Source organism: Maniola hyperantus, chromosome Z (assembly GCF_902806685.2).
Source record: "Maniola hyperantus chromosome Z, iAphHyp1.2, whole genome shotgun sequence".
NCBI lineage: Eukaryota > Metazoa > Arthropoda > Insecta > Lepidoptera > Nymphalidae > Maniola > Maniola hyperantus.
In genome coordinates this window covers 1,255,133-1,276,055 of record NC_048564.1, presented here as the reverse complement: position 1 = coordinate 1,276,055, position 20,923 = coordinate 1,255,133, and the positions used below count along the sequence as shown (strand labels likewise).

General features: G+C 38.4%; 1 protein-coding gene across 1 annotated transcript in view; it reads left to right on the top strand.

The window, feature by feature from the left end:
* Positions 1-2,956: 2,956 nt before the first annotated feature.
* The window catches only part of LOC117995492 (proton-coupled amino acid transporter-like protein CG1139), a 71,498-nt gene continuing 53,531 nt past the window's right edge, over positions 2,957-20,923 (top strand). The window contains exon 1 of the mRNA XM_034983501.2: positions 2,957-3,165. Coding sequence (XP_034839392.1) covers positions 3,097-3,165 — 69 coding nt within the window. The 5' untranslated portion in view covers positions 2,957-3,096. The remainder of the gene's footprint in view (positions 3,166-20,923) is intronic.

The window sequence follows — 20,923 nt, the reverse complement described above, 5'->3', positions numbered from 1 at the left end:
TAGTGCAACGGGCGGGGTTTGAACCGTTTCGGTTTTCAGTCCACTCCTTTACCCGTTGAGCTATTGAGGTGAGAACATTATGGAAAACTGTCATGTATGCAGGCTTCCTCACGTTGTTTTCCTTCGCCGTTAAAGCAGAGTCACCGCAAACCGTCAAAGTTAGAGATGCATGTGTCCAATATCAAACCCCAGACTTCTGATGTTATACTATGTTACTTACTTGTGGTTAGTTAGTGATTTTTTTTAATGTTTCCGTGAATTTTATTAGTTATCATTAGTTTATGATTCCGTGGCGTCACCCGGTTCAGGGTACCAGCTGAAAATCAGCGCTGTATGTTCTTATGCAACAAGGCATACAGCATAATGCTGAGCTGGGACCCGTTTTTCGGGTTGTGCCACACAATATGACAGTTTATTTCGGCGCTTCTTTTGCTTGTTCTCAGGTGGAAGAAGCGCCGGAATAACCAGCTCTTAGCTTTAAGTTGTGATGTGTGGCACAATTGTATAATTAAACGTCTTTTCTTTCTTTCTTTTCTTTCTTTCTTACTGTGTTGCTGATAGATAACATTTGTTAAATTGCTACGCAGGCATAGTCACGCGCAACGTGCCTGATTACTGCATTCCCACAGTCTAGATCGCCGCGAAAACTGACACCAATCTGACGCGACAGAAATCATGGGATCGCAAACACCGTCGATTTCTAGGGTACCTATACTTAAAAATTACCACCAAAATATAAGAAAGATAAGCTGAGTTTGTTGTGGGCTCTTCACAGATCTGGGCGCGTTTGGAACCCTCGTAGCTTTAGTTTTAAGTACGTATTAATTATCACCACTATATCAAACTTCTACATCTTCTACATCTTACAGATAAAAATTTATGACAATCAGGAAGCGTAAAATTTTACCAATTCTGAATAAATAATTTGAGTTTGAGTTTGAGTTTGATAGTTCGGCCATAGTCTACCACGCTGACCAAGTGCGGTTTGGCAGACTTCACACACCTTTGAGAACTTCATGGAGAACTATCTGGATGAAGAACTATCAGAATTGGATGTCGACCACTTATTATGGGTGCCAGCGTTCACTGTTTCTTGCTGGTCTGTAGTAGAACGGTTTGTTTTTAATAAATCGGAAATCCTCCGATTTCTGTAGTAGAACGGTTAAGGAAGAGGGCTCCTTAACCAATTTTATGATTCTAGCTCAACGGGAAGTACCCTATAGGTTTCTTGACAGACAGACACACAGACAATAAAGTGATTCAATAAGGGTTTCTTTTTCCTTTTGAGGTAGGTACGGAACCCTAAAAATGGTTTAGCAGTCTAGGATGAAGGTAGTCTAATTTTATAAGCGTGGATTCAAGATTTTCTTTGTATTTATGTAAAACAGACTTAGTGAAAAACAGCTACTTCATTATTCAGTGATAATAAGACTGGGTGAAGGGCGCCCTTAAGTACCTACCTGTCCTTTTAAACTCTTTGAAGTGGCAGCAATTATAAAATTAAACTGATAAATGCCACTTGCCTTGATGATAGAAACGGTTAAGGAGTAAACCATAATATTATAACTACTAGTACATAATCGCCATCGTTTGATAACAATAGATTTCCGCTGCTGGACATAGGTTTCTTAACATCTTCTGCTCACCAATTGAGTGGTCTGCCAACGCCGGGCTTTTCTATACGAGGTCGCCCTTGCAGCACCTTGAGATCCAACCAAGTCATGAACAACCAATAGACGTCCACTGCTGGACATAGGTCTCTTGTAGGGATTTCCACACGCCACGGTCTTATGCCGTCTGAATCCCAGCAAATCCGCCTGAGTCCACCTAGTGCGGGGAGTCTTCCAACGCTGCGCTTTCCCAGTCCGAGGTCTCAATTCTAGCACCTTGGGACCCCAACGTCTATCGGTTTTTCGAACTATGAGCCCTCCCCATTGCCACTTCATCTTCGCAACCTATACCTAGTAATCATGGTGGTATATCAATCATTGAATTGTGAAGTCTACTAATCCACACATGGCCAGCGTGGTAGAGTATGGCCAAAACCCTTCTCACTCTATTTTTTTTTGTGTGGTGGAACCACAAATTCACGGTTTTCAGATTTTTCCCCGAATGTCAGCTATAAAACCTAGCTACCTGCCAAATTTCATTAATTTAAGTCAACGGGAAGTACCCTGTAGGTTTCTTGACAGACCGATAGACAGACAAAAAAGTTACGGAACCCTAAAAATTAAGTAGTAGCCTGGAGTTGCTTCGCTGTGTTACACCCCATGCCTCCGAGAGCGCACAAAACCGTCGGTCCACGCCTGATCTCTCTCTGGTCCTGTCAACTTGCCATCCAACTGAACTATGAGAATAGGGAGTAGACCTGTAATGCACCTGATATGCGCACACAGCCGTCAAGTAATGTCTTCTGGCGCAGGGGCGGCCTTATGTCATTGCGATTCTGTGGGCGGTAGAGTTCTTGCCTTTGTGGAATTTATGTGATTTGTAAGTATTTTTATTCATGATGCCTGACGAGAAAGTGCAAAGGTTAACTAAATATATGTATAAAAAGAAAAGGTGGCTGACTAACTGACTGACTGACTGACCGATCTATCAACGCACAGGTTAAACTACTGGATAGCGCGGGTGACATGCGGGTGTGCGGGGCACACCGGGTTAGCGCGGTTACTGTGGGGGTGTGCGAGACGTCCCCACCCCGATTGCCATCTCGACCTGTCGCGGACTATACCTCTTAATGACTTTTTCTAGTTTTTTAGGATTAAAGCGCGAGGGCACGAGGCTCCTGCAAGGGCAAGGCCCCGGGTGTTTGGAGAGCTGCTCAATTGCTTCTGCGCAGTTCGCCACTGTTGGTTGAGATTGACTGCCGTGTACAGAACATCAGTGTAACCCTCCACTATAGGGTGCAGGAGTGCAGGCTGGTGTGGTGACGTCACGATCGCAACCATTATAAGTGCGCCGGCGCAGGTCTGCTCTCATTCGCTAGTTTGCGCGCACGCCGTGCACCGCGTAACGTATCGATCGTGATTTTTGCGCACGCGAATTTGACAGAAAAGTATATCTTTTTTGCCCAAGTGATTTTTGTGTTTCAAAATGCCGAAGAACATTTTAGCCGAGATGGGCTCCCAGGTGGGGCTCACGCCAGCTCGCCAAAACAAAAAGGTACTTAGGTTATTTATTTTAAGTTTATTCACCTACGCATTTAAGAGGAAAATTTCGGTGATTCAATAAGAAATTTTCCTTAAAAACCAGTTAAAAAAAAAGTATACTTATTGTTGTATTTCGTTCTTTTCGCTTTAGGTAAAAGTTTTCTTACGGCGGAAAAAGAAAATTCCTATACCTACGTGTGCTTTTATTAACATTATATAATTTTTTAACAAAGCTATTTGCGATGCGTTCGAACTTTACATAACAATCATGTTCTTAGGTAGGTCTGCCCAGAACGTTGCGTTACTATAAAGTATAAACAAACAACATGCTGCGAATGTCTTTATATATGTATAAAACTTACGAAATCAGAAATTAATTTAATTTTAAATCATTCAAGTTGACGTGTCATAATGGAACCATTAAAATCATTGATGTTGGAATCCGGATTAAAATATATTTCGATGTATAAGTAGAACATTTAAAAATTCTTATATAGCCTAACGGCTTTCATTGATTATTACCGCCACTAACTTTTCATCGGCTCACTACTGAGTACCTTCCGGTCTCTTCTCAGAATGAGAAAGATTTGGCCATAGTCCACCTTACTAAACAAGCGCGTACTTATTGCACACCATTGAGAACATTATGTAGAATTCTCAGTCATTCAGGTTTCCTCAAGACGTGTTCCTTCACCGTGGTCCGTGAAAACAAGTAGGTAATATTTAATTGCTTTAAAACGCACAATATACCTAAGTCTGAAAAGTTAGAGATCGACTCTCAGACTCCCCGAATTGCTGGCCGACCATTCGGCTATCATTAAGCTATCACAAATTTTTGATTTTTATAATAATTTCGGAAAATTTACTTACTTACTGAGAGTAAGTAGAGAATGTACTAGATTAAACTAATAAATGTGGCAAAGTTGGCTTTGCATAAATTAGCGTCCTGCGAGGCTGTAATATTATGACGTCATGACAAATCCAACATGGCGGATGATATGATAAACAAAAAAAATACGTAGGTACGTTTCGAGTTTGGTATAAATCGCAAGGTTTTGTTGTGTATTCCTAATATGTAGATATTATAAATAAATCATAATTAATACCGGAAAACCGCTTATTCGTGATTTGTTTGTAGAGTCCTTCGATCTTTTTATTGATCGAATGTATACCTAAGTACCTTGAGTCAGATTTTTTGTATATTTGTTTACTGGCTGATGCCCGCAACTCCGTTCGCGTTGATTAAGGTTTTTAAAAATCCCGTGGGAACTCTATGATTTTCTGGGATAAATAGTTGCCTAAGTATGCCACTCTCCAGGTCTTTAACCATCCAAACAATCATGTCTATCCGGTGCTCCGTTGCGACGTGATTGAAGGGTTTACTTGCACATTTATATTATGGGGGTAGTGATTAGACACCTAAAGCGGTGATAACATCCTAATGGTTACGCCTATACTATTCGGTGGGCCCTAGTTTAGTTAGTGGGCACGCAGCTCTACTTTTAGAAGTTTTGTGCGTAGGTAATAAATAAGCAATTTAATATCACTTGCTTGAAAGCAACTGCCATACCCCTTCCATGTTAGCCCGCTACCATCTTACTCCCAGGTGAGATTTCAGTCAAGGGCTAACTTGTATCTGAATAAAAAAGAAAAAAAAAAGTTGAACGGCAAAGGAAAATATCGTGAGGAAACCTGCATGTATGAGAGTTCTCTATGATGTTGGATTATGGCCTAAATCCTTCTCATTCTGAGAGAAGACCCGGCGATGGTTTGAAAATTTAGATGATGATGATTATGATCACGAACCTTAAATACCTACTCGAAAACACGGTCGAAAACTACAAGTACATAAAAAAAATTATGAATCACTAGCTGGCTTCGCGTTGCTAGCCCATAAACTTATTAATGTAAATCTCTACACTCGCCGTCTGTCCCTCCGTACGCTTAGATCTTTTAAACTACGCAACGGATTATCATCAATAGTTAGAGTTATTCAAGGGGAAGGTTTATACGTAGGTACTTATAGTTTATTAAATAATTTTAAATACATATCAAAAACTAGCTGATGCCCGCGACTTCGTCCGCGTGGATTTAGGTTTTTAAAAGTCCCGTGGGAACTCTTTAATTTTCCGGGATAAAAAGCAAGCTATCTCTGTACCAAATTTTGTCAAAATCGGTTTAACGGTTGGGCCGTGAAAGGCTAGCAGACAGACAGACAGACACACTTTCGCATTTATAATATTAGTATGGATTGCGGACCGGCAGGAATCGAACCCGCGTCTCCTGGGATCGCGCCCGACGCTCTAACCACCAAGCTACGGCACGCTTGCTGCCAGTGACGAAAGTGATATGTATGCTGCATACAATTGCATCATCACTTACCACCAGGTGAGATTGCAGTCTAGGGCTAACTTGTATCTGAATATATAAATAAAAAAGAATATAGCATGATGCTGAGAGAGAATCACTTTGAAACACAGTTTTGAAAACTAAAAAATCTCTATTAGAGTTTGAGACACTTTTAAGAGAAGTTTCCCGCACGCTTCTCAGCGATCTCCATACAAACCTAGTTTGATTTATTAATTTATTAAAGAATATTCTCGGTATGCTTACAGCATCGCCAAATCGCATACCGAGTCAGAAGTTACATAGGATACATATTTTATAGAATTCACATAAACTAATATTGAAAACATCCAATTGTTGGTGCTGAGCAGTCAGACCATTGAGCAAGGTGAGTGCTCTTAGGGTTGGCGCATTTTCAGCAAAATTTGTTCGTGTCGTTGCCAGATGAAAAAAATTTGGTTCCAATTTGAACATTAACCTCTCATTAATTGAACTCGACGAAGTTTACATAAAATAATCTGTCTATGGAAACGTGTAGTTTCAAAGTAACAATTATGGACTTGAAAATTTGAATACCTCATGTCTGCTATAAAACCTAACTTTATACCAAATTTCATGATTCTAGGTCAACGGGAAGTACCCTATAGGTTTCCTGACAGACAGACAGACAGACAACAAAGTGATCCTATAAGGGATAGGATCACTTTGTTGTCTGTCTGTCTGTCTGTCAGTTCCGTTCCGTTTTTCCTCTTGAGGTACGGAACCCTAAAAACTAGTAAATCAGCCCCCAATTGTGTTATGAATAACGATTTCATCGCTATCGTAATCGTCAACAAATTCTACCCTTTGATTGGTTGATTCGCTGTTTACATTTTTTCACAGCCAATCAAAGGGCAGAATTTCTTGATGATTACGATAACGATGAAATGGTTATTCTTACACAATTGGGGGCCTGATGTACAGCTAGCGAAGAAAAAAAAATTTTTTTTAATGAGTTCTAACTAGTAGTCAGCGATGGTATTTCGATCTAGGTTGCTACTGTGGACGAGTGAACGGCTAGTCTCACGGCCGGACGTAAATAAACTGCGGACAGAAGCCGAAACTCAATGTCAGTGCCGCATTCACAAGCTGCCGATGCTAGATTTACAAAGGGCACAAAGATTTGATTTATTTTTTAGGGTTCCGTACCTCAAAAGGAAAAAGGAACCCTTGTAGGATCACTTCGTTGTCTGTCTGTCTGTCGTGTCTGTCAAGAATAAAAACACGCAAAATATTTTTTCATACCAAAAAACTTCGTGATTCACTACAGCTGTACCGTATACCTGTATAAAACTTAAAGCTAGTCTTATCTAATTACTATACAAATCATACCTGCGTGGAATGCTGCCAAGAATACTGAATTACTGCATTTCCGCGGTAAACAGCCAGGCTGATCCGTTGCCGTTTTCAGCCATTTCTGCTGCTGTCTCCCTGATATGACACGGGGCCAATGTGTCAACGCACGATGCAACCCACATTAGCGCCCGTCCCCGTTCCTAGGGAACCAGCGTCAATCCATCAGGTCTTAGATATTAGGTTAGGTATAAATACGGGACAGGTCGAGATGACAATCGGGGAGGAAAGCTCCGCACACACATAGCCCCCGCGCCAACCCAGCGCGGGCGAGTGCGGGTAACGGGCCGGTGTGCGGGGCATCCCCCCATCTTATACCCCGATTGCCATCTCGACCTGTCGTGGACTATATGTATTAGGTACCTAACCTACCTACACTATGCAATAAGGTAAAGTCATAGTAGAGTAGATCGTAGTCATAATAATTTATTCTTCGTATTTCACAGGTTATTTGAAAATTAATGATGCAAAATTAATAAGGGTTTTAAGAATTTATCATTTGCCGATCGGGTCCCTAATTAGTACCTACCTACCTAATCAAACGACTCCTAGTTCTAAAGAAAAAATTTAATTTAATTTAATTTATTTTATTTTGTAGAGACAAACAGATACAATTAGTTAACTAGATAATGGGGCCGATTCTTTTGTACACAATCTCTAAACTAAACTAAATTAACAGGTCTAAATCTAGTGCTATCCTTTTCCGCAAGCAACATTATGAGAGGGATAACAATAGATTTAGACGTGTCATTTTAGTTTAGTTTAGAGATTGTGTACAAGAGAATCGGCCCCAGTATATATATAAAAACACTTAAACCAAAGCAGTCTCCAATGAGAAATTAACACTTATAATAAAAAATTATGTCCACAACACACGGGCATAAGTAGTATGCGTATGAAAAACTAGGCACAGAGTATTTAAAACTAACTAGGTAGGTAAACTTATGGAACACAGAACTAAACTCGACTAAAGTAATAACTATAACTAGGCAGAATTTGATATAACATCCTTAATTGCTAATTTATACCTATGGAGAGAGAGATGAAAAATATCACTTTTCGCGAATAGATGATTAGCTTGGTTGCAACTTCGTCGTATGAATGTGTTATCAGCGTGTTTAGTCTTACTTGGTGCAATATGAAACAGTTTCCGATGCCGGGAGTTAACCCGTGGGCACCTTAAAGATATTTTTGATAGCAGATATGGTGAGTCAACGCCGTTGTTCAGAAGCTGTTGAAATTTGTTTCACAACTATAACTCATTTAGCTCCTTAATGCAGTTTAATACAACTTTACTAACTTAGTACCTATAATACGCAACAGGTCGAGGTGGCAATCGGGGAGGGAATGCCCGCACACCCGCACAGCCTCTGCGCGCGCTCGCCCGCACCGAGTCAGCACCCGGGTAAGCGCGGATGATGTGCGGGTGTGCATGGCAATAAATTAAAAAAAATACTCAAGAAAGTTTTTAGGTCAAAAATATGAATATTTAGATGCTATAGTAGCAATATTTAAAATAAGCAATGGTGCCGATTCTCTTGTACACAATCTCTAAACTAAACTAAATTAGGAGGTCTAAATCTAGTGCTATCCTTTGCTGCAGGCAACATTATGAAAGGGATAGCAATAGATTTAACGTGCCATTTTAGTTTAGTTTAGAGATTGTGTACAACGGAATTGGCCACAATATTTCTTTAAAAAAAATATTAAAACGAACGAGCATAGTTCTTCATTATAAATCTATCTACATTTCTAAAAATTATAAAAATTGGACTACATTTACGGGGAAAAAACGTTATCGCTTTTTTTATGAAAATTTAGGCTGACGGTTTTCCATAATATTCTCAAGGCAATCTGAAAATGCTAGGTATCTGTTTCACCGCCGCCGCCGCTTCGCTGCCTTCTCTTCGTGAAAGATAAAGTTGTAAGTCCAGTAGGCGTTTGCCTACATTTTATTCTTGAAATCGCTATACTTAATAACATTTAACACATAATCAATATTTCTTAAAAATTAAAACGTACGAGCATAGTTCTTCATTATATCTACAACATACCTGCATGCCTGAGAGTTTTCCATAATGTTCTCAAAGATGTGTGAAGTCTGTCAATCCGCACTAGGCCAGCGTGGTAGACTATACCCAAAACTCTTCTCACTCTGAGAATAGATCCGTGCTCTGTAGTGAGCCGGCGATGGGTTGATTATGTTGTTGATGACGACCAGTCACTTTATAGCCAGTGTGTTCGCGCAATTTTCTTAAATTTCCACATACCGTCTCATAATATAACATTAGCGGACGTCGTTGGACTGGGGCCAAGTCGTTTTTTCATCTTTACATCCATATTACATTTTGCTAACCCACGTTTGTCCTCTTGCTCTAACTATAATATTGGAGTCCTGTGGCTAATTCTATTGTTCAGAATCTCTAAATTCGTTTTTTTAATTTTTAGTTAAGCATAATTTATTTATAAACTTAAATCTAAAAAACAACATTAAATTAAAATTAAATAAATAAAATAAAATCGTAAACCTCATCGAGACCACCGCAGCGAGGCATTGTACCCAAGATGCTGACATCTTTACCCCTTTGGATGGCCAAACTAATTATTTGACCAAGGTCAAACCCTGACCCTTTGCCGGCTGTCGGGTCCCCGGTTGACTCGACAACCCTTTTCGGAATCTCCTCAAGAAGAGCTCGAGCCCCCAGGCTCCACGGCCCCAAGGCCTCCACACCAAAAGGCACGAATATGAAGCTCCCATGAAGGTTTTCATGTGGTATGCAGCTAAAGTATCTGCACACGTTGCATCCCAAACACGTGGGATCTCTAAATTAAAACTAAATTCACAGATTTAAATCTCTTCTTCACGCCACTAAAACAGTTTGGCTGAAATTTGGAATGAAGATAGCTTATCATCATCATGATCAACCCATTACCGACCCACTTCTGAGCACAAGTCTCCTCTCAGAATGAAAAGGGTTTAGGCCATAGTCCGCCCAGCTGGCCCAGTGCGGATTTGCAGAAAAGGTATATAGGCTTATAAGTTACAGCCTAAATTAATACATAGGCTACTAGTTATAGTATTATAATATATAGTAAGGAGCTGGCAAACACAACAGTGTACTTACACTACTGATCAAAATACTTTTTTCATGAATCCGCACGTTTTTGGCACGCGGATTGAATCTTGAACCCATTATCAAGCAAAACCGCCTAAAACTGTCCTAAAATTGAGTCTGAGGTTCGAGATTTCTATCAAAACGGTAAAGTTAGATATAAAAAATCATGATTTTTAAATTATTCTCTTTTACAATAAACTACCACTAAGTATACAAAAATCACATCATTTTATGACTATTGTCCAAGACCCTATTGTTACTGTTTGTTGGATTCGAGTTAAAGGAAAACTAATAGACAACTTTGTTACGACATGGAAGAGGCTTGACGCTGGCCCAGTTATTTTACACGCTAGGGTTTTCCTGTGTCCTTATATGATAACTTACGTCACAATTTTTTTTTTACCTTTATACTAGCGTCATTGTAATGAACTGCTTTAATAAATATAGATATTTATTTAGTGAGCTAAATAACAAGGTTGAAAATAAATTTTGTTTACTAAAAGTTTTTTATACCAATTTGACTTGTTCGTAAGTTGTTATACCTATAAGTCCCGCAAATTGCTATTGCGCCGGAACCATGTCTCATTAACATCGAAATGACGTCATTTTGACGTCAGCTGCAATAAAAATATACCTGCCATCAACTCGAAACTTCAGCCTAGTGCAGAGGTCACTAACATAGCAGCCACGCGCGTTAGTAATTTGCGGGACTGATGAGGTGTAGATGATTACACAGACACCCGTGGATTGAGACTGCTTCATAGTACGTACACCATTTACAGAAGATTAATGGCTGCAAAGTACCATATGCGAGCTCCGCCTGTTAGGTAGGTAATGTATTGAAAGGCTAATTTTACACACAATCCAACAACATCATTGCCAAAAACATAATCCGAGCGACCACTAATAAAATATTTCTCTAATCTCATAAGTCATAAGGAACGTGAGTACCTAATTTTACTGATAAATTTCATAATTTTTAATGTTCCGTACCTCAAAAGGAAAAACGGAACCCTTATAGGATCACTTTGTTGTTAGTCTGTCTATCGGTCTATCAAGAAACCTACAGGGTACTTCCCGTTGACCTAGAATCATGAAATTTGGCAGGTAGGTAGGTGGTAACATCACACAAAAAAATTAAATTGTTATCATGAAGTGTCTGTAATCTTTATAGTATGAACTCATAATTAGTATTTTAAATTTTTGAAGTAAGATAACTATATCAAGTGGGGTATCAAATGAAAGGTCTTCACCTGTACATTCTAAAACAGATTTTTATTTATTTTTATATATGCATCATAGTTTTTGAATTGTCGTGCAAAATGTCGAAAAAATACGACTGTATTACGGAACCGTCGTTGCGCGAGCCTGACTCGCACTTGGCTGGTTTTTTTAAATTTAGATACAACTTAGCCGTTGACTGCAATCTCACGTGGTGGTAAGTGATGATGCAGTCTACAAATCTGCTATCTCCTTCTAAAGGTCGATGTACATTACTTTCTGCTGCGTACTGTACTTGCCTATAGCGTTTTAAAAATTAAAAAACAATGTCTTAGGTAGGTACAGATATTTTTTCCATGATCACATTAACAAACGCTTATGAAGGTAAATTCTTCTTAATAATTAACACCTAATGCCCATTAATTTAATAAATTTATAACAATATGCAAATTGAGTGGCGTAATAAATGAGCAAACTGGGTAATCCTTAATGTTCCTATTTCTTTTAAATAAATTAATCTTTAATCACGTTTGTTATTACGTGTTCCACAAAGGAAAATCTAATGCTGCCACAACTGTAACTTGGAGCTTCTTGGAGCAAGTTAAATTAATTTTGAAATTGTCTAGGAACACATTTTAGACCTACTAAGTTAAAGCAAAGCAGACTACCTACTATAGCGGGAGCCTTATAGTTTAATTAGTGCGGAATATTATACTTATTATTATACTAATCCATACTAATATTATAAATGCGAAAGTCTGTCTGTCTGTCTGTCTGTCTGTCTGTCTGTCTGTCTGTCTGTCTGCCTGTCAAGAAAGCTACAGGATACTTCCCGTTGACCTAGAATCATGAAATTTGGCAGGTAGGTAGATCTCTTATAGCTGACATTTGGGGTAAAATCTGAAAACCGTGAATTTAGGGTTAGATCACACAAAAAAAATTAAATTGTGGTCATGAACTAATAATTAGTATTTTCAACTTTCCAAGTGAGGGAATATATCAAGTGGGGTATCATATGAAAGGTCTTCACATGTACATTCTAAAACAGATTTTTATTTATTTTTATGCATCATAGTTTTTGAATTATCGTGCAAAATGTCGAATAAATACGACTGTAGTACGGAACCCTCATTGCGCGAGCCTGACTCGCACTTGGCCGGTTTTTTTTTCTGCTACATGGTTTCCTACGTATAATATTATTTCCGTGTAGAATTTCCGGGGAGTTAACATACTTATTATAGTAATTTTAAAAACACTCATAGAGCTACGTTTTATTAGGTCCAATAGTTTTTATTAAATTGTCTAACTTTTGCCTGCGACTTCGTCCGCAGTAAATCCATACTTCCGTACCTAATACCTATTATAAATGCGAAAGTGTGTCTGTCTGCTAGCTTTTCACGACCCATCTGTTTATTAGTTCATAACCATAATTTAATTATTTTTTTGTGTGACGTAATTACAAATTCACGGTTTTCAGATTTTTCTCCTAATGTCTCCAATAAGACCTACCTGCCTGCCATGGTTCTAGGTCAACGGGAAGTACCCTGTAGAGTGTAGGTTTCTTGACAGATAAGGGTTCCGTTTAACCTTTTGAGGTACGGAACCCTAAAAAACAAACACACTTACCTACGCATTTATATACATGGATAGTTTAAACCTGCGAGAAACGAGGTGTTTCCGATTTAAGTGAGCTAAGGAAAATGAGTTTGTAAGTACGTCGATCAGTAACCCGCGGTGCAAGAGTGTGATAAGTTAGCAAGGTCGGTTAGCGCCTCCATCACGCGGTAACTGGCTAATTAACTGGCGCGGTAACTACGCGGTACTCGGGTGAGGCACGGAATCGAGTATGTTTCATCGATGTAATAGATCTTATGATCATCATCATGAGCCTCAATAGCTCAACCGGTATAGGAGTGGACTGAAAACCGAAAGGTCGACGGTTCAAACCCCGCCCGTTGCACTACTGTCGTACCTACTCCTAGCACAAGCCTGACGCTTAATAGGAGAGGAAAGGGGAATATTAATCATTTAATATGGCTAATATTCTTTAAAAAAAAAAAAAAAACGCTGTATAGTATAAAATAAAGTCGCTACCCGCGTCTGGATGTATGTATGTATGTATGAAAGCGTAGATCTTTTAAACTGCGCAACGGATTTTAATGCGGTTTTCACCAATAGATAGAGTGATTCAAGAGGAAGGTTTATAGCTATAGTTTAACTCTCAAAAAATTAGAGATCCCTAGAGAAATTGAAGTAATGTGAATTAGGTGGGAAAGAAATCCTCTCATTTGAGAGTTTCCGAGGCAACGACACCTCAATGACACCACATTAGTATCTACGATGCACCCATGCGAAGCCGGGGCGGGTCGCTAGTTATGTTTTAATAGAATAAAATATATATTCAAGTAAACTTTACAAGTGCTTTTGAATCGTCAGGTAGTTTAATTTACCACTGCTTCGGAATGCCGTTTCTACCGAGAAGAACCAGCAAGAAACTCAGCAGTTGCTCTTTTTAATTTTTCAATTTACAATGTTATTATATACCATACTATACAAGCCATTGCAGCCCCGTGCATTGCTGGAGCGAGTCAAATCCAAGCTTCTCTATTCACTACCCATATTATAAATGCGAAAGTGTGTTTGTTTGTTGATTTATTGGTTTGTTGGTTTGTCCTTCAATCACGTCGCAACATAGCAACGGATCGACGTGTTTTTTTGCATGGGTATAGTTAAAGACGTGGAGAGTGACATAGGCTACTTTTCATCCCGGGAAATCAAAGAATTCCCACGGGATTTTTAAAAATCTAAATGCACGCGTACGAAGTCGCGGGCATCAGCTGGTTTTATTATATGGCTGTGTTCTCTACCCTTAGGGTAGAGGATATAATAAAAATTTAAGATAGCGGAGGGGCTGTACTAATTAAATTATAAGTAAATACCTATGTAATACCTTAAGTAAATAAAAATGTAACCGTAAATAAGAGAGAAATAGTTTGTGTGTTTGTGTGTTTGTGCGGGTGAGCACGAGTCTTCACTCAGAATGAGATGAGGAACAGAATTAATAGATTCCACACACCTTTCAGCTCATTATGGATAACTATAAGGCACGCAGGTTTCCCCACGATGTTTTCCTGTATCGTTAATATTAAAGCAAGTGATATTTAATTGCTCCAACTCACATAGGTAATTCCGAAAAGATAGAGGTGCTAAACTGCTAACAAACATCAAGTAACTAGGTACATCATTAATTTTCAAGGTAATCGCCTATTTAAACAAGAACCAATTGATTTAAACTCTAAAGTATTTTTTGCTACATTCAAACAAACTAGAACAAAAACTGTAAGAAACTCTTCATTCGTTAGTTAATAACTGGTGAAGTGCGTGTCAGAAGCACCAGAAGTCAATTCCGTAGTGGCATGTTTTCAAAAATCAATCTATTTAAACTAGCTTATGCTTCCGACTTCGTCCGCGTGCACGATACAACTTTCAAACCTCTTTTTCATCCCCAGGGATTGAATTTTCAAATATTCTTTCTTAGCGGATGCCTACGTCATAATAGCTATCTGCATGCCAAATTTCAGCCTGATCTGTCCAGTAGTTTGAACTGTGCGTTGATAGATCAGTTAGTCAGTCAGTCACCTTTTCCTTTTGTATATTTAGAATACCTATTCACAAAGATATTGCTCGAGGGGATAAAAAGGTTTTTTGTTCTCGCTTGTCATGCTTAGTAGGTTCGCTGATATTTTTTTAAATTATAATATACTTGCCTATCTGTATGCCTCTTTGTAGATAGCATTAACCTAGGGCTCTATAACTACACAGGTATGCTAAATTTCAACTTTTCAGCTACTTATTATTTTTAATTTATTGTAATGTCTGGGGCCATGGAGGAGTAAACTAATAAATATTATAGTCTCTGGCTGTGGCACATAGACATAAATAGACGGACGTGCAGACTAGATGAAACTAAAGGGATTCCTTACATTAGACGTATAGAGCATTCAAAATAAACTGGCGTGTTTCCACTTGAGAGCGTCATTAGCAATAACGATAGGATTACATTCAACATGCCACCTAAACAATAGGGGTAATAAACCAAACACTCTTAGAGCCCATTCATTTTTAAAGGAGCCGGTTCAACCGTATAGTGTTGATACTCTTGAATTCAGCCGCCACGACTTAATCCTATTGTTATTGTTAATAACGGTCTCATGTGGAAACACGCCAGTTTATTTTGACTGCACTATACCTACTATGGAATCTGAAAAATGGATTGAATATCGGCCCTATCTAAAATCATGACCAACAATCTACCATCAACAATTTCTATATTGTTGACTGCAATGAATAACATCAAGTCTCAGTTACCTGCAATACAATAGCATTAATTGCAATTAAATGGCGCAATCGAAACACCTTGTTGTATTATTTATATTGTACAAGTCAAGACAATTTTAACGAAGCTCAAAGCATAAGTACTATTGGCATGCCTTTGAGACAGTCTTGTTTTCCTTAAGTAATTTCCATATTTTTTATCAAAATACCGGTCGGCAAATTCTCAACTCAACATCCACAGTGTTATGCCTTCATAAAAAACTTCTTGCATATAAATTACTAGCTTATGCCCTCGACTTCGTCCGCGTGGACTACACAAATTTTAAACCCTATTTAACCCCTATAGGGGTTGAATTTACAAAAATCCTTTCTTAGCGGATGCCTACATCATAATAGCTATCTGCATGCCAAATTTCAGTTCGATCCGTCCAGTAGTTTGAGCTGTGCGTTGATGGATCAGTCAGTCAGTCACCTTTTCAAACCAACCAACAAAGGCATTCCGAACCAGTGGTAGATGCATCCAACTATTCGTAAGTACTTGTAAAAGTTTATACGAATAAAAAAGATTTTTATTTATTTTATTTATTTATTATTTTTCCTTTTATATATTAAGATTATGAAATAAAATTATCAAAATATACTTAATAGGTATACGTTATTTATTACATTTAGGTACATGTACGAAGTTATTTTAGCGTTAAAACGGGCTAACGTCGACTCAACACGTGAGTAAAGCCGGGTGTGAGACATGTACAATGTACGACTTGAACGAGGTTTATTCTGTACCAAATACTTAAGTGAAATGTCTGCCAATCCGCACATGGCCAGCGTGGTAGACTATGGCCAAAACCCTTCTCACTCTGAGAGGAGACCCATGCTCTGTATTGATGCGGCGGCGGGTTGATCATGATGATGATTAAATAAGTGAAATAAAAACTATTTAAACCGTGAACACAGCTGGACATAGGCCCCTTGTAGGGACTTCCACACGTCGCAGTCTTGAGCCGCCTGAATCCAGCGGCTCCCTGAGACACGTTTGATGTCGTCTGTTCTATCGTATAAAACTGTAGAAATAAAGACGGGAGTTACCCGAGGCTGGTCGGCCATGACACGACGAAGCAGATAAACTACATCTATTACGCAATTATTATGCTAATTTCACACGCCATACTGAGAGATACATAATAATGATGATCTCTCTGGCGCAGTGGTGAGCGCTGTAGTTGTATAAGTGGGAGGTCCCCGGTTCGATTCCTGGCAGAGGCAATTTGTCAGAATATTAGTCTGGCCATTCAACGAGGTAACGCAGCTAGTGTTTTAGGCAACCTGCCTAGTACGGTGGTTTAGATGATATTTTTGATTTGTAATTTTCTTATTTAATAATTATACTATGACTAGAATATAGGTATTATATAAATAAATGAAAGTAAAAAAAAACAATTTGTATTAAAATAAATATTACTAATCTTACGCTATACGCTAAATGTGTTGCTGATCGCAAATCTCGAGAACAGCTGACCCGATTTCGCTAATTCTTTTTTCATAATATTCCTTGAAGTACGGGGATGGTTCTTACGGAGAGAAAAATTAAAAAAAATTTAGTACTTAATATAATAAAGTGAAAGTTTTCGGTACAAATCAATAGTTTGCGCTATTCGATAAGTTCATTGATAACTTATCAATTATTGCTAAAGTGTGACCGATTACTGCGAGTGGTAGTCTAGGCTATTGGCGAAGGAATTTCGAGTAGTGGCGTCGTCAGCCAATCGAAAAGACATTGGCCTTAAGTACTTGGTACCTATAGGGTGCCTATGAATATTTTCTCAAATCTCTAGGACCTAGGTCCACCAGATTAGGCTGTGCGTTGTCTGTGAGTCACAGTACTGTTTTTAATGGGAAAGAATTTTGTAGTTTAGTGTCATTTTTAGGGTTCCGTACCTCAAATGGAAAAACGGAACCCTTATAGGATCACTTTGTTGTCTGTCTGTTTTATTTTTTATTTTTTATTTGGCAGGTAGGTACATCTTATAGCTGGTATTTGGGGAAATTGTCTAGGAACACATTTTAGACCTACTAAGTTAAAGCAAAGCAGACTACCTACTATAGCGGGAGCCTTATAGTTTAATTAGTGCGGAATATTATACTTATTATTATACTAATCCATACTAATATTATAAATGCGAAAGTCTGTCTGTCTGTCTGTCTGTCTGTCTGTCTGTCTGTCATGCCTGTCAAGAAAGCTACAGGATACTTCCCGTTGACCTAGAATCATGAAATTTGGCAGGTAGGTAGATCTTATAGCTGACATTTGGGGAAAAATCTGAAAACCGTGAATTTAGGGTTAGATCACACAAAAAAAAATTAAATTGTGGTCATGAACTAATAATTAGTATTTTCAACTTTCGAAGTGAGTGACTATATCAAGTGGGGTATCATATGAAAGGTCTTCACCTGTACATTCTAAAACATATTTTTATTTATTTTTATGCATCATAGTTTTTGAATTATCGTGAAAAATGTCGAAAAAATACGACTGTAGTATGGAACCCTCATTGCGCGAGCCTGACTCGCACTTGGCCAGTTTTTTTTAATTGCAATGCGAATGAACGTACCTTATTTTTACTTGTAGTTTTTTGCGTTGCGATTTGTGCTATGCGAACAGCTTACCAAAACTTTACCTGCAGTTTGTCTAGGCTTGATATTTTTCCTCATCATACTCAATAATCTAAATATATAAAAGGAAAAGGTGACTGACTGACTGATCTAATAAGTATCAACGCACAGCTCAAACTACGGGACGGATCGGGCTGAAATTTGGCATGCAGATAGCTACTATGACGTAGGCATCCGCTAAGAAAGGATTTTTGAAAACCCCACCCCTAAGGGGGTGAAATAGGGGTTTAAAATTTGTGTAGTCCACGCGGATGAAGTCGCGAGCATTAAGCTAGTAATTAATAAAATTATAGGTAACAGCTATTAAAATTAAGGTGTCCTTTCCAATTTGGTTTAGATTAAGTTTTCTATTTATTATTATTTATATGTATGTCACGAGCTTAAATTATGTTTCGTTAATACCTAAACCCACTTGTGATTAAAACAAATAAACTACCATTAGTTTTGCTATACCAGTTGTAACTGGTATAAACTGGCTAATATTAAAATGTTAGGAAACGAGTTAATCCTAAATCGGTGAGTTGGCTATCGGCACCGGCCGGCATTGAGAACATAAATCTAAAGACTTGAAAGTAAAGGTCTCAGTACGTTGCCCAATGGGTTTATACGCTGCTACAATTTAGGCAATGTTCAGATAGAGCCACGAATTCTCCATTCCGTACCTCAAAAGGAAAAAGAGAACCCTTATAGGATCGCTTTATTGTCTGTCAAGAATCCGTGAAACAAATTAACTTCCCGTTGACCCAGATTGGTAGGTAGGCACACGTAAAGGGAAAATCCGAAAACCGTGAATTTTTGTGGTTACAATATCACACAAAAAAAATGTCATGAAAAAATAATTAGTAATTATTTTCAATTTTCAAAGTAGGTACGGCTAATATACCAAGTGGGGGTATTTTATTTGAAAGGGCTTTACCTGCATATTCTTAAACAGATTTCTGTTTATTTTTATGCATTCGTTTTTGATTTATATCGTGCAAAATGTCGAAAAAATCCAACTGTAGTACGGCACCCTCGGTGCGCGAGTTAACTCGTACTTGGTCGACTTTTTGCAAGATAGACTTGCGCTTGACGACAATCGCGCTTATTATAAAGCTACGATAAGGTCCAGGTTGGAGTGCGCTTGTCGAGAAGATGCCTCACTCACTCACACATCAGTACCCATATTATAAATGTGAAAGTGTATTTGTTTGTTCGTTTGTTGGTTTATTGGTTTGTTGGTTTGTCCTTCAATCACGTCGCAACAGAGCAACGGATCGACGTGATTTTTTACATGGGTAGGTATAGGTAGATATAGACCTGCAAAGTGACACAGGCTACTTCTTATCCCGGGAAACCAAAGAGTTCCCACGGGATTTTTAAAAATCTAAATCCACGCGGACGAAGTCGTGGGCATCAGCTAGTCACTAATATGATAGCAAATTCGCGGCGATTTCGCTCTTTCTGAACTTAGCTTTAGCCAACTAACTACCTAAAGTGGGTTTCTCCAAAACAAGAACCGTTTTAAAAAGGCAATTATAGAAATAAAAAGTAAGCCAATAGTGTCGCAGATGCTATTAAATACCTACCTATAATATCATTCAATAAAAAAAATTGATAAAAACGTGTCAAGTCCGAGTCGAACTCGCACACGACTGGGTCCGTACGAGATTATGTAATTACTCTTTTTGATTTATATGGCAGCCAAATGAGGTATGATAGCCTAGTGGTTAGGACGTCCACTTTCTAATCTTAGGTCCGGGGGTTCGATTCCGGCTATCCCGCACCGGGTTGACGCGGCAGCTGTGCGAGTGTCCGGTGTGTCCCCACCCCGATTGCCACCTCGACTTGTCACCTACTATTATTGGTAAATGTAGATTTACGCAAAGCTATCGTTTATTTTAAAAATTTCTTAAATCGCTCATGATCACTACAATGGAAGTATATTTTTTCTTGAAACATTTTCCTTAGATGTTTGCCTTAGCTAATAAATAATGTTATTTACGACCAATAGAATTCAATGCAACTACGTAGCATTGAAACTGAATTAATTTATGTCATTAACTAAGCTAACAAACAAAAACATTTCTATTAAGTGAACGTCAACTAACTATACTTACGGCCAGTTGCATCACAGAAAGTTACCGTTATATTTTTGCCCACCAAAAATCAAGCTAAGTAGATTGCACTAGTTAGTTTTCTTACCTCTATCGCTAAGGTAATAGTAGTAATAAAAAATATAAATATTGTTTGAAATGCTTAATTTTTTTTAAATAATATTGAAAACATTGCTACATTTGATCTGTTAAAAAAACGCCGCCATTTTACGCGTGCTTTGAATGACGTCACGATTCACATAATTCACCTGTCACGTCATTATTACTATAGGATAATATATAATACGATAAAATAGTAGTATCCGGACCCCACTTAAAATTACTTGCCGACCCCGGGTTTAGTGGTTAAGACGTCTGTCTCCTTGTATTCTTCTATCCCATAGGTTGCAGGTTTGAGCGCGACCTCTATCTTTTCGTAGTTAAGCAATTAAATAGAAGGAAAACATCGTGAGGAAACCTGCATGCATGAGATTCCCCTTAATGTTCTCTAAGATGTGTGTCATTCCGCACTGGGCCAGCGTGGCAAACTATGGCCTAAGCTTTCTCATTCTGAGAGGAGACCCGTACTCAGTAGTGGATTGGGATCGTTCAT